We start from the raw sequence: 15395 nt of genomic DNA on the forward strand, positions 1-15395 counted from the left end.
TCTATGAATTCAGGTGTGAGGAAAAGCTACACTTGTCAGTAGCTGAAGGGAAAGTAGAAACGCAAGAAAATAACAACTTTGCCCACCCCAAACAATGTAGGGTGTAATGAAAAATGTGTCCTTTGATGCTGGGCACTAGGGAGGGAAAGACAAGATTACCTGTGGGAGATATTAGTGGTGGGTGGAATGTTTCATGCTTCTGCTCACCACTAGATGATATTCAGTGAGATCGACATAGAGGGCGACAACTTGGCTAAATGATAATGTGGAGCTGAATATTTCCTTAGCACCACGTTGGTTTTAAACTAACAGAATACATTAAGACAGCCTGTCTTCTTTTTGCCAAACACCACATTACAGAATAGACAAGGAGCACAAAGATTATTCCTAAGTACTTTATTCTGCCTATTTCAGGCTGCCAGGGATTCTCTACTCCTCATGGAAATGCATTTCACTTTTCCATTTTGGCTTTCTGATTATTTTGTGGACCATTTCTGTGAATGGTCCAGAAAGGTGTGCCTCCTGAATATTGATTCTACAATATTGATGGGACAGAATATCAAAAATAAAACATTGGCAAGTAAGTGTAAATTTTCTATCACTAACTCCATCTATATGTACCTATATTGTACATATATCTTCAAGGTAGTTATATATATAGGAGGAATTGTAAGTATATACTTCCCCACATTGATTTACCTTTTGATATTTTGTCTCATGGTTTTCGATTCTCGATATTAGTATGCCACAATATTGTTTATGTTGATATTCAGTTGTACCATCAACAATCACATTCTTTGCCTACTTCTCCTTCAGACTCTGCAGATCTGCCTTGACTTCATACCCCTCACTTTCTTTATGTGCAATGCTTTCTAATATTCAAACATGAGTAACTTGTAATGTGTGAACTATATGCTGAATATGTATCTGCACAATTAACTCAAGAGAAAATGTGGATGAGGGTACCATTGCCTCTGTTGTAGTCCAATGAGTTGTTTAGATCTTTTCTAAAAGAGGATTGGTCGCTACAGCGTGAGACTACAGAGACAGAGTTGTGTCTTGAAAGCAAACTGGTGTTCCTGGCCTACATGTACAAGCAGTCTTCCTTGGCACAGACTGGTTGGTGCATCATAGACTTCAAATGGGTATGTAGGGCACAGCAAGTACTAGTGTGAGCCCTAACAAGCATATTTATTGTTGGAAATGTTTTCCACCCATTGCACATGCCCAGATTTTTGTGCATTTTTTGATCACCTGGTTTTGGACTTTTTACTGTGGGGGAGTCTCACTACATGTCTCAACCTCAGTAATCATATGGTAAATGGACTGCGCAAGTTTACTGCCAGTATCTTGGGTGCATATTTACAAGCTGGCGATAAAAAATTATTGCCGCTTTTGCCTACTGAACCAAGGTGGAAGCCCAGACAACTGGAGCCAACACAGGAGGGGGGTGTCATCTTTGATGTTTTAGTGGGAAGGGCCCTAGCAGTGATTTCTGTGTGGGGCGGAGCTGATGCTCCTAGAGGAGATGTGAACAGCGAATTCTGGACAGCACCATCTTGAACTGTCCCAGCATGCTGTGCAGGAGTGTTGGGACGGGGTTGAATTGGTGATGTAGCAATGTTCAAACTGGTGCCAGACTTTTGAACACATCTGGAGTCCAGCACCGGTTGAGACTCCCGCCACATAGCCCTATAACAGGATGTCCCATTGACACACATTAACCCATTCAAACAATCAGATAGAAACCTGTAACCTTGGAGCTTTGTTCAGCACAGGATGCAAAAGAGAGATCATGAGGAATAGTTACATCCAGTCCCCGTAGGACCCTATTGGACCAACAGCCTCTTGACAACAATATCTTACTGTTACACGGGACAGGAGACCTAAAATAAATCATCCACCAATGGCCCACCACAATTTATGCGTGACATAATGAAGAAGGTAGATCATCATTGTCCTTTACCCACCGAAAAGTGTGTTGCAGAATATGGAGATTTTTCCCATTTGTAATTCACAGTGTATGTGAGGTGTGGCTGGGATGGGTCTGAGTGTTATATGTAAAAGGATGTGCTTTCGGTGAGTGAATGAGCGAGTGGATTCTGATGTGGGGGAGAAAACAGGTGAAAATGTGATATTTAGCTAAATGTACAAAGCTTTTATAGAAAATGTACAAAACAAATTGTGTGTCCATGTCTGTGAAAATGTGTTCTGATATTGCAAATTATAAAGTTGAAATAATCATAAATAATGTTATGGATTTGCAAATGGCAATGCTTGGCAGTATGCATTTGCCTATGTAAATTATTATTGAAAAACAATTAATAAAATAATATGATAAAGTAACATGCATATGCGGTCTTAAATTGTTTCCGTTCAGCCCACTGAGCACTTTGAGCTGCCATTAAAGTGAAACAGGACGTGTGGGATTTTGTGCTTTGTTTTGTCTTTGCCTTCCCCCCTCTTCCCCCCTCATCACAGACCTGAATCTTAAATACTAGGGGGTACCTTTTTTTCTTTTCTGGGGCACTTTAAAATTGGCCAGGAGTTCCTGGCTTCTAGAACCTGCCACCAACTTTTAAAAACTCTTGCACACTTTTGTGTTTTACTGGAACTGGACGGCGGCAACGGCCATGGACAACTGGGAGAACAAACCTCCTGTGGCCCTAAAGGTCTAAGGACTTTACCCCCAGTTGACCCCAGGACTAGTTTGTCTCTTCAAGGTCCAGTGAGGCAGGCCCTCTTAGGCCCCCTGAGGACCAGTTGAAGGAAGATCTAGACTCTTGCACACCACAAGGAGCAGAGCAGCACCAGAGACAAAAACAGGTTGAAAGCTGGTACAGGAAGCCAGGTGAACTAGCTCCATGCAATGTACATCACTTTTGAGGACAGGAGGCCTGCTGGAACTGCTCCTGATGGCTGAGCTCACCACCAGGAGTACAAAAAAGCCCAATATCAAGCAAAATGGTTCAACGGGCCGGAGATATCGTCACTTGAAACTCTGCGATATTTGACCCCTGTCAAGTGATGGCGCATGTAAGGCCCGGCTGCGCACCTGAAAATAAACCCCAGGTTGAGGCAGGGGGTGGGGAGTATTTAGCTTTTTTCACCTGAGGAGAGGATGTGCCTGGGTCCGCCTGCCAGGGCTCATTCCCACCACCCTGGGGTACCTCATCACCTTGGTGGCCAACCAGAAGGAACAAACGGGAAATGCAGTTGCGCTCTCCCAATGGCGGTGGCCTCACCCCTGCTCCCCATGGCCGTGTTGGGAGGTAGAGGGCAGCCACCACTGGATCCTGAACCCTACCCACATCGAAAAGGCTGGGGAAGGAACACAGCCGGCTCTGGCACTGGCAAGGATGAAGCCGATCGTATGGAATTCTGGCTGGGCCACGTTTGAGTGGGCTCCCTATGCGGCCCCAACAGATTGAAGGTTAGGGATGACCGAGTGGGAGAGAAAGGAAAATAACCAATAGAAACCATGCTGTGGGAAGCAACACAGCAGTCAAGGAACGGGGCCAAAGTCTCTATTTAAATATCCACTGCTCTGCGGTCTTTGCTGGAGCTTTACATTGGTGGTCACTGCAGGCATTGCTGTAGCGTGAAGTGCAGATTACACGTTTAGGGTCATCGCTGGAGGTCGCTGTAGTGCAAAGAGGTGGGTTTACTAGAGCTTCACTTTGGCAGCTGTCGCACTTGGCAGAGGGGCCCACTGGCGGTTGAGAAGAGACCAAAACTTCAAGATTTCACCCTTCTTCGAGGAGGAGTGCACTCTGATACAAGCCAAGGGTCAAGGAACCGGGGAGGCACCTCTTGGAGATCAGGGACTCACTCTATCAGAGGCCAGCATGGCTGTGGCAGGTCCAGTTACAAGTCTGGTCAGCTGGGAAGATTCAGGCCAGGTCTAAGGAGCTTAATATATCCCTGTAGGTTACGGAGGAAGCCAGCCAGATAGACCTTGGAGTCACTCTGGTGGTCTTGGATTTAAGTAGCAGGTCCAGGCTTCCTGCCTCAGTCAGCAGAGAATTCCTTCTAGCAGCAGGGCAGCAGGCCAGCAGGGCAGCTGGGCAGCAGAGCAGTCCTTCTCTTGGTTCTTCTACAAGTCTAGAAGTGACCTGATGAGTGGCTCGAGAGGTCCAATATTTATACCTACTGCCAGCCTGTGAAGCGTTGGGGACTCCTTTACTACCCCCACATCTGGTTCTGGAAAGTTCTTCCCTTTCTCTGCTAAGGCTCTAAGTAGTCTGGGGTTACAAAAGACTGGTGTCATGTTCCCTTGTGTATACTGGAGGCAGCTCTTAAAAATGTTAGTGTGGCAGGGGACAGCTCTGCCCCAGCCATCCTGACAGGATAACCCTTTCTGCCAACATCTAGTCCCCCTTTGTCTCACTGTCTGGGAGGAATACCCAAAGGCCAACTGTCAAACTATTCAGTCATACAAACTTTCTAAAAGTGGCATTTTCGAAATTATAACTTAAAATCTGACTTTACCATTAAAGGGAATTTTAAATTACAATTCATTTGAGTGCAAACATCTTTTTCAAATCTGCTCCCAAACTTAAGTTATCACTTATTAAGTGTAATCAGGTACACAAATGTTATCCTATGGGAGATATAGTCCTTGCAACCGTGAAAAATGGCTTTAGGAGTTGCTCGCTACCAGGACATGTAAAACTTACACCCACTTGTCCAACTCTTTAAATACAGTGGACCCTGCCCTCTGAGCCTAAAGAGCCTACCTTAGGGGTGACTTCTATGTATAGAAAAGAAATGCGTAGGCCTTTCAAAGGGTTTATTTTACCAGGTCGATGTGGCAGTTTAAAACTGCACACAGGCTGTAAAAGCAGGCCCGAGACATGTTTTGAAAGGCTTCTTTAGTGGGTTGCACGGGTACTGTTGGCCCATTAGAAGCTGTTAGACCTGGCTTTTTCAGCGGGATTATCCCCAGACTTTTTGGCCTCCTGTTTTTGACCCTATTTTTGTTGGCTTTAGGACTCTGGGTACTTTAGCACTGCTAATCAGTGCTAATGTTCATATGCTTTCTGTGTAAATTGTTATTATGGATTGGTGTTTCTATGACTGGCTTGTTTGATTTACTTCTAAGCCCATAGGGCCTGTAAATCAAATGCTGCTAGTGGGCCTGCAGCACTGATTGTGCCAACCACACAAGCAGCCTTTCAAATGGTTCTCAGACCTGCCATTGCAGTGTCTGCATGCAGTTTTTGCTGCCATGTCGACCTGACAAGTGTACCCACTTGCCAGGCCCTTATCCTCTCTTCTATTACATGTGAGTCACCCTAAGGTAGGCCCAAGGTACCCCTGTGGGCAGATTGCAGTGTATGTGAAAGGTAGGACATGTCCTTGGTGTGTGTGACATGTCCTGATAGTGAACTACAGTGTAATTAGTTTTACACTATGGAAAGGATATCTGTCCCGTAGGATAGAATGGGAGTTTATTTATAATGTCTAATAAGTAGAACTTCCCACTGGGAATAGATGGAAAGATGAAGTTTAGTATGCCTGAACTAAGAATATAAAAATGCATCTTTTAGTAAAGATGATTTTTATATTGTGGGCTTGAAAATACCACTTTTAGAAATTAGGTATTTTCTTGCTTAGCCATCCTGTGTGCCTCTGCTGGTTTGTGGATTGGCTGTCTGTCTTTGGAGTGACAAGGGCTGGGGATGTGCATTCACTGTATACATCCCCTGGGGAGTTGAGATGTGTCCTGCCTCTCCTGGATGAGCCAGGGCTGGGCTGAATAGGCCTGGGCTGCATTTATAGTAGGAGGAGGAGATTTCATGTCACCAGAATAGGCCTGGTCTGCCTTATACAATGCTATCTCCACATCCTGCAAGGAAGCAGGAGCAGAGAGAAAAGAACTGGCTTTTACTGAGCACAGAGCCTCTCTGCCACCAGAGAACAAAGAGAAATGGGACATAAACATTTGGGACCAGACCCCAGAACTTTAGAATACTTCTGAACTCAAGAGGAACCTCTGCCAAGGAGAAGAGCTGGGAAAACTGAAGGAGAAGTACTGCTCCTTTGCTGTGTGTTTTCAGGGGTTGGACTGCAGTGGCTGTTTATGCCAAGGAGAGCACAAAGACGTTGCTGTGTGCTGTGTATCCTGCTTGAAGATCTCCCAAGGGCTTGAAGTTGAGCTTGCCTCCTGTTCTGAAGTCTCAGAGACGCAAAGACTTCACCACCTGCTCCATATAACTTCTTTGCTGGGAGTTCTGACCTGCCAAGAGGTGCCTGTTCCTTTGTTGGGCCTCTGGAGTTGTTCCTACTGCTGGGAGCTGGAAAAGAGATGCAACTAAAGAAGCGACATGCATCCGTATCCGATTCTGCTGTGCCGCGGAAGAAACCAACGCAGCGCCTGCCCGCAGCTGGAGACAACAGCACACACTGAATTCTGTGCACCGATCTCCGAAGTCCAAGATCACCGCACTGATTCTGATGCAGGTCCTGCTGTGCGACTGCAAGAACCAACGCATCTTGGGACCGCAACTGGAGAGATCAACGCAGTGCTGTTGCACCCGCTCCCGCATCAAGAACCGTGCATGCCCCTAGCCCCATCGTACGGGGCGCCAAGTCTACAACAACGCCGGGCTCGCAGTAAGAAACCGACGCATCACCTCCCTTCACAGTAAGAAACTGGTGCATCACCTCCTCTTCAGTAAGGAACCAACGCATCACCTCTCCTCTGTGGCAGTAAGGAACCAATGCATCACCTACCCTGGAGTAAGGAACCAACGCATCACCTTCCCTTAGCATAAGGAACCAACACATCACCTTCCCTTTGGCTGCTTTTGTTTATGATTGTGATGCAACCAAGGTACTTTGAGTTGAAAGTGTCGTCTTATAGTTTGGACAGAACTGTTTTTACCTACTTAAAGTCATATTTTAATTATTGTATGTTGGATTTTTGTCATTTTGGTCTTGTTTGGTTTAGATAAAGATTACTTATTTTTCTAAACTGGTGTGGTGTCCATTTGTAGTGTTTTCACTGTATTACTGTGTGTGCACAAATGCTTTACATACTGCCTCTGAGATAAGCCTGTCTGCTCATGCCAAGCTACCAAGGGGGTGCGCAGGGGTTATTTTAGAAGTGTATCCCCCTTACCCTTACTAGGAAGAAGGGTCCCTACTTGGACAAAGGTGCAAACCATTGCCAAATCGAGATCCCATTTTTAACAGTAGCATTTAATTTACGGGCCATTACAAGGGACTTACAAGAAAATGAAATGTGCCAATTTGGTGTAGGCTAAATGTACCATGTTTTAAGGAGGGAGCACAAACACTTTAGCATTAGTTAGCAGTGGTAAACTGTGCAAAGTTCTAAAGCCAACAAAAATGAATTCAGCAGAAAAAGAAAGGTCAGGCAAAACATATTGGGATTACCACCAAGAGTGTCTGGTCTAACAGTCAGTTCTCCTGGCCTTGATGAGAGCGTTTCAGATGAGAAATCAGAGACCTTGCACTCTAAAAATATATCGGAATTTGTCAGCTCCTAGAGGTAGATGTTATAAGCTGTAATGGTGAGGTGCAGGAGAAAAAAGAATTGCACTGCTGAATGTAATGGAATTTACTGTCATGTATGGTAATGTCTATGAGTGTATATCAAATCAAGTAGAATAATGGAAGTCTGTAGTAATGGAAGAACATGCTTTAAAGAATTATCTTTTATTTGCAGGTGTTCCTAGGATCCATCCTCAGCCAATCACCAATACGATTGTTCCTCCTGTGCCGCCAACAGAAGAAGGTATGAGGCCTTTAAGGTGCTCTTTGAGGCGAGCTCTGGTACTACTTGACTGACAGCCATGAGTTTACATGTGCGCTTGATTTACTTACAGGAAAAGGATACCTGGTATGCAGAAAGTTCTGCAATGTGTTGAGTAATATGCCGGCGGTCTCTTAAAATAGCCAATTTTTATGAATGAGTGAGCCTCAGGGTCTGTGAGTGAGTGAATGGGTGAGTTGTATCCTTTATGAAGAGTGCTCTTTAGTGCAAATCGTCTCATAGTCCACTCCTTCTAAGATGCAACCGATTCATCCTCACAACTCTGAGTAAAGCATCTAGTGGTGAGTGAGGGGAAAGTTCTTGCTGATGCTCATGGCTCTACTGTACAATAAGACTACATCAGGTCTAGTACATTCTCAGTCATATGATATGGCACACATTGTACCTATTTATCTCATGCCTTATTTGACAAACGTCATTATGCTCTGAATAATTGTAACAGTCATTGGAAAGCACATATCACTCTATACATCCTGGCACTGAAGGCTTGCAATGCATTGTTAATCACAACATTAATATACAAGAACAGGGATAGCATCAAAAATCCTACTCTAAGATGTCATATTGTCAATACACTCATTGATTCAGACTGTATAACCTTCATAGTTACTCCAACATGTAATTTGTTGATAAAGGTGCTCATGTTCACCAGCTAGTAATGCAACCATCGGTCTCAACTCTCAGGTTCCTCTTTTGTATGCCCTGATTACAAGTTGTGAAGAATAGAGTGGATTGTTTACCTCATCTAATAAATACCATTACCCTGGGATGTGGTGCATAACAGGTTTGGAAGATACCTCCTGGTCCGAAGTTGCAATTCGCAATTGACGCATGTCATGCAAATTCACTCATTAACATATTTGACCTACTGAATTCATTGGGGTAAGCTGCAAGTGTGATAATTAGCACAACTCGTAGTTATGATCCCTGTGCAATTTTAGCCCTGAACTTGTCATCGAGGCCTTAGGACTTCTAACCACTGTATTTCTTTTTTTTTGTCTTTTGCAGGAAGATGCCCCTTCTTTTTATTTTTTATTTTTTTTATTTTGAGAAATTCAGTGAAGTCACAATAAATTATTGACAATTCATATTATACAAAGTAAAAACAAAAATGAGAAAAAAGTACATACAGAGAACCAAAATATACAGTCCATGATTTAGCAGGAATATGACAAAATAAAAGTCATTACATTACATTACTGTACCCAATTTCTTATCGGCTCCCATATTGTGGCACCCAATTTTTTCTTTGCCCTACCTCTTAGTTTATACAGAGCGGATTCCAAATTATATATTGAAATGACCTTAGCCCTCCAATTAGCAAATGACGGAGGCTCAGAATCGAGCCACTGAGATGTTATACATAACCTCAAGACCGACATACATATAAACTTAAGAGCTCTGTGGGTTCTCGGTTGCCTCCCCAAGTCTGTGCCAAATTCTATTCCGAACAAAACCAGAGATGCTGTTACAGACATCGATATACCCAAAGAACTTAACATAAAACATTCAATATCCAATAGAAGTTGATGAAGTGCAGGGCAAGAAAAAAACATATGTATCGAATCGGCCCCAAAAAGACCACATCTGGAACACTTAGTCCCCCTTCCCACCTTCCACTTTACAATCTTTGCTGGCGTATAGTATAAGTTATACATGGCCATATAAGATTGACTTCTTAAACTGCCAGAGAGCAAAATAGAGCTGGCGGTTCTCAAAATTAGCTGAAAATCCAGATTAGTTAATGACAATTTCTCCTTCCATACTGCTTCATGTCTACAGATATCATCAGATTCTATTAAGATAATTTCCCTATATATCTGGCCTATTTTACATTTCCCTTTTAACAAATCCAACATTCGAATCTGTGAGACCTGACATCTCCCCGTCACAATTGCGGCCTGCATGCAGCTTCTAAGTTGCAGATATTTAAAAAAATCAGACTTTCCAACCCCGAATTTCTCTTGTAATGTTAGAAAAGAAACAATATCGCCCTGCTCTTGTAGGTCCCCAATTGTTCTAATACCATACTGTGACCACCTCCACATAACCGAGTCGTGAAATACGGCAGATGACAAAGCAAACGAGTCTAAAGGTGTGTACCATGTAATACAAGGAATAGATAATTGTTTCCTAAGCCTCTTCCAGACTGCATATGCTGCCTGAATAATTTTAAACCGAGTCTTTTTATAGTAACTTGGCTCCAGGGTTTTGAGGAGTAACCCTCGCGCCGATTCTCCCAGACACCACTCATAGATAGATGGAGAAAAAGCGGGGTCCAAAACCACAATCTTCCCACAAACCAAAACGCCCATAAATTGGAGTAACGTAGCGCAGTAATATAAATAAAAATTTGGAAGAGCCAAACCTCCCCGCTCTACCGGCAAATTTAACCATTTCATCGCCCTTCTAGAGCGACGGTAACCCCAAAGAAACCGTGAACACATTCGCTCTATTCTCTTGAATATAAGATTGGGGAACATAATTGGAATGGCCCGAAACAAATATAAGAATTTCGGGAAAATCGACATTTTTAGGACATTACCCCTTCCATATAGAGAGAGATGCAGCCGATTTAGTTGCTCCAGAGTATTATTGGATGATACAATCAGTGGTTCAGCGTTAATCCTTGGAATATCTTGAATTTTAGGAGAGATGATCACACCTAAATACATTGCCTCTGTGACTACCTCCACCTCCAATGGTAGTCCAACCTCCGAGTGCAGCACCTGTGTCTTGTCCAGATTTAATTTATAGCCAGATACTGTACCAAAATTGTTAGTGATGACCACAATTCTTTTCATAGCCTTGTTCATATCCGTAGATAGTACCGCAAGGTCATCGGCATATGCCAACACTTTCACTGAGTATGTATACGCTTTTACCGGGCAAATTTCCATATCAGCCTCTAACCTAGTAATGAGGGGATCTATAAACAAAGCAAAAAGAAGTGGGGAGCAGGGGCACCCCTGCCGAGTGCCTCTGCCAACCAAGAACCTCTGTGACTCTTCTCCCCCCAACCGAACTATTGCGTTTGGCATAAGATACATTGACTGTATTGCCCGTATAAAGCCATTAGGGAATGACTTCCATCTCATCACTGCCAATAAAAACTCCCAGGAGACCCTATCGAATGCCTTTTCGGCATCCAACAGGGCCGCCCCCACAGGAACCCCCGTTGCCTGTGCCCAATCAAATACGGATATAAGACGCCTAATGTGATCCATAGTCCCGCTCCCAGCTATAAATCCGTGTTGTCGTGATGAGACTAGAGGGGTAATGATTCCTCCCAGTCTCCTTGCCAAGCATTTCGAGTATATTTTGTTGTCAGCGTTTATAAGAGAGATTGGGCGATATGAGGAGAGCTCACAGGGATCCTTTCCCTTCTTCCTAAAAACTATTATAACTGTTTCCGACCAAGAGGCCGGAGGGGCCCCATTAAACGCAGCCTGAAATACCAAGATCAATAGCCCTGCTAAATACTTCCTAAACTTGATTTAAAACTCTAAAGGGATCGAGTCCGAGCCCATCGCCTTCCCTGAGGCTAGTGACAGCATAGCAGTTTCAATCTCTCCCCAGGAGATCCCTTCCGCTAATGCATCTTTATCCACCTCCTCTAATTCCACACAGCCCATTTCCTCTAAATACTGTTCAATTCCTCCAACCGGTTCTGCCATGTATAATTTTTCATAATACTTTTTAAAAGAATCACAAATCAGGGAGGGGGTTTCTAATTCATTCCCATCCATATCTTTAACCTTGGCAATCCTAGAGTAGACCTCTTTTTGTCTTAGCCTTTTAGCAAGAACACTCCCAACCTTTTCTCCATACTCATAAAACTCGCCTCTATGTACTTGATACTTGGCGGCTGCTACAACTGCATACCCTTGATATATAGTTGATCGAAAGGCAGCAACTTCCGCCTGAGCCTCCCTAACCCTCCCAGCACGGTTTATCTCGAAGACTAACTTTTGCTCGAGCATGGAGAGGGCCGCTAGGTCATTTATAGATTTCAAACGCTCATTTTTCCGCTTCCTTGCTACGAACCTTACTGTCTCACCTCTTATGCCAGCCTTGAGTGCGTCCCAAACAACCTCCGTCCTGGCAGAGCCAATATTCAACTGGATAAACTCAGGGATCCATTTCTTCATCCAACTACAATAGTCCTGATTTAGCAATAACTTCCTATCAAACGACCATTTTATCCTCTTAGCCGTTAGCCCAGTACATTCAAACTCTAATACTAATGGATTATGATCCGATATAATCTTGGAGAGTACATTAATAGAGGCCCTTGATAAAATAACATCAGAAACCAAAAAAAGATCCAATCGTGCCATCTTCTCATGCGGGGCGGAAAAAAATGTAAACCCATCTTGACCTGGATTTAGCTCCTCCCATACATCGTACAGGCCTTGATCTTGCACCAACGCCTGCAGGCTCCTAAAACCTCTCGGTTTCCTGCCCGTATAGGATTTGGCTGTTCTTAAATTTAACTGCGAATAGAGATGTATATTTAGATTGCCACAGACTATCATAGGCTGTGGATATAAAGATAATTCTTAGCGATATCTTGCTGTTCTTGTTCGGGATGACCTCGCCTACCAGTGCCTTGACCCTGCCTCTCTTAATTATTAAAATTAATTGTTCAATAATAACTTTTCTATTTCCAACTGCAGGCAACATTTCCCTTTTGAAGGGTTTCACGTCTGCTTGTCTAGAAGTCAATTTTTTTCAATCACAAGCAATAACACACACAAAGATATAGTCAAATTCTCATTTCACTTCACCAAAATGTATGGGGCTGCGGAATTTACATCAGGTGCCCCCAGAATCCAAGGTGAGATAGCAAGGAAGATCACTGGTTAAGGTTTTCACCCTTAACTTGCTTCTGAGAAGCTTGGGAAAGGGACAGGCATAGAAACTACAGATAGTAAGTATGATCCCCGTCTTCTTTCATTTTCTGCATATATCGAAGAACAAGAACAGTCGCACCAAGTTAGAGTTCAGGTGGATGCAAGGACTTCTCTTCTGGTCATGAGATGAGCTCAATTGAACTCAATTCTACTCTGATCAGGTAGAGATAGTTGGGAGAAGTGTTTGCAAGTTCTTCATGAGCACTTAGTGAGGTACCATAACCTCAATTATCTAGTTCTGTATTTAGATGTTGATCTGCTGACAAACTCTCAGCCTAGCACTGCATACCTTTCAATGAAAAACTGAAAGATTGCAGCCAGCACCCAGCTGTCAATCTTGCATAGCTCTTTTTTTTAACCAGATCCACCTAATCACGGTTCCATGATGTTTGGGGCTTTGTCAGCATTCATTGATCATGAGGTGTTGCTCTTCAGCTCAAAAACTTTGAAAAGATAAAGGTATCAACAGAGGACTTCCTTATTTATGTAGCAGATAATCGGACTCAAGGATGTATATGGGGCTCATGGGTCAATAAAAGGGTCACACCCTCACAAGAGACCTCAGCGGGCATTCTATGCTTCACCTATTGCTTTCTGTGTGATACCATGAATGGATATCACATGGAGGCCGAATAAACAAGTTAATCGATATGCATTCACTTGAAGATTTATGTCTCTTTTTTCACCCCGTAATAGAACATTCATCCTTTGTTGCTGGTTTCAATAGCGTCAGCTCTAAAAGTGGCATAATGGCTGAAACTGAACCTTATCAAGGCTGAATTTTTGACTAAGGACACGCAAAAGGCATGGAAATCAGCATGATGAGCCTCAGATCCAAATTATTTATACTATTTGAGGCGTCTGAAGAACTGACATCAGTTATTACATCAGGATAGTGAAAAACTAAACCTGCATAAAGTCAGTGCTACATTAAATATTTTGGGACCCTGCGAAAGATATTTATTGAGGTACCCTGTTTGGACCAATTTTGGATGTATTAATCATTATTACTCACTAGTGCATAATCAAAATAAGACATATGCATACAGCTCTTGGAATTGTAGCAATAATAGATAGAGCTGTTTACTATAAATACATTCTTAGTTTATAAACACTGAACTATTGTTGCAACAGTGATTGGATGCAAACAAATAATAGTACGCACACAACGTAACACTCGCTCCTTCCCCAGTTCTGACACCTTTCCGCCCAGCTGGGACCAAGAACTTACGGAATCAGGTTATGTTGTCCAAGGCGTAGACTTATTATTCATATCAAGACAGATGATTCACCACAACCATTATGAGAGTCAAATTATTCTACATGGATAAATATCATTATACACAGCATCAAATTTTAGCGACATCCACATGTCAAAAGGCAGCAAAGAAATAAGACACAACATTACATTTGAAATTCAGCTTGGCCTTACACTTGAATTTGCATTTGGCCGACTCGGCCAACCCACTCAGTTGCGCACATTGTGCCAGCAGGCCCCAACGCTCTACAGCAAACAATTGCATATTTCGAGAGTAAAAGTATTCTACTTGGATATATCACTATTCACAGCATCAGACTTTAGCGACAACCACATGTGAAAGGCAGTAATGAAATTAGGCACAGCATTACACTTGCACTTCCGCTTAGCCTTACACTTGTATTTGAATTTGGTCGACTCGGCCGACCCACTCAGCTGTGCACATTGTGCTGGCAGACCCCAAATGCGCTACAGCAAACAGTTGCATACTTGCAATCCATGGCACCGCATAACGCACTGGCCCACCGGGCTACCTAAACACAGGCAGCCTCCCCAAGATTATATTCAGTCCATACGTAGCGGGTTAGGGCAGTAGAGTCCACGACCACCGGCAGGTCAGTCCCCTCCCCGCCTACCCTCTGTGCACATCCATCTACCCCCTCCTGGGGTCCATCCAGTCATTGAACCTCCATTGCTGTGCATGCTCCTTTGCTGTTATCTGTCAGCGCTCCGCCTTTGCCTTGCTCTTCTGCCGGGTGGGTGGGTGGTTTCCGACGCTCCTGTGGCTTCCCTGGGGTCTGAGAAGACAAAGAGGACGAGACCCTGGGTAGCTGCCTTAAATAAGTACGTTAGGTTTCGAATGCGTATTGGAAACGTCAACTCGACCAGCCCCCCGGAGGAGGCTCGGTTTCGTGGCGCGACCAAGGGAGCCCCTCCCCTAGACGCGGGGGGCGCCTATTCGTAGTACGCACACAACGTAACACTCGCTCCTCCCCCAGTTCTGACTCCTTTCCCCCCAGCTGGGACCAAGAACTTACGGAATCAGGTTATGTTGTCCAAGGCGTAGACTTTTTATTCACATCAACACAGATGATTCACCACAACCATTATGAAAGTAAAATTATTTTACATGGATAAATATCATTAAACACAGCATCAAACTTTAGCGACATCTGCATGTCAAAAGGCAGCAAAGAAATAAGGTACGACATTACATTTGAAATTCAGCTTGGCCTTACACTTTAATTTGTATTTGGCCGACTCGGTCGACCCACTCAGCTGCTCACATTGTGCCAGCAGGCCCCAATGCTCTACAGCAAACAATTGCATATTTTGAGAGTAAAAGTATTCTACTTGGATATATCACTATTCACATCATCAGACTTTAGCGACAGCCACATGTGAAAGGCAGTAATGA

At 43.6% G+C, this 15395-nt stretch overlaps 1 protein-coding gene across 1 annotated transcript in view; it reads left to right on the forward strand.

Moving 5' to 3' along the window:
- KNCN (kinocilin) overlaps positions 1–15395 on the forward strand; it is a 415466-nt gene that overhangs the window by 279254 nt on the left and 120817 nt on the right. The window contains exon 3 of the mRNA XM_085600168.1: positions 7697–7765. Coding sequence (XP_085456294.1) covers positions 7697–7765 — 69 coding nt within the window. The remainder of the gene's footprint in view (positions 1–7696; positions 7766–15395) is intronic.

This window comes from Triturus cristatus, chromosome 4_2 (assembly GCF_964204655.1).
Source record: "Triturus cristatus chromosome 4_2, aTriCri1.1, whole genome shotgun sequence".
NCBI classification, from domain to species: domain Eukaryota; kingdom Metazoa; phylum Chordata; class Amphibia; order Caudata; family Salamandridae; genus Triturus; species Triturus cristatus.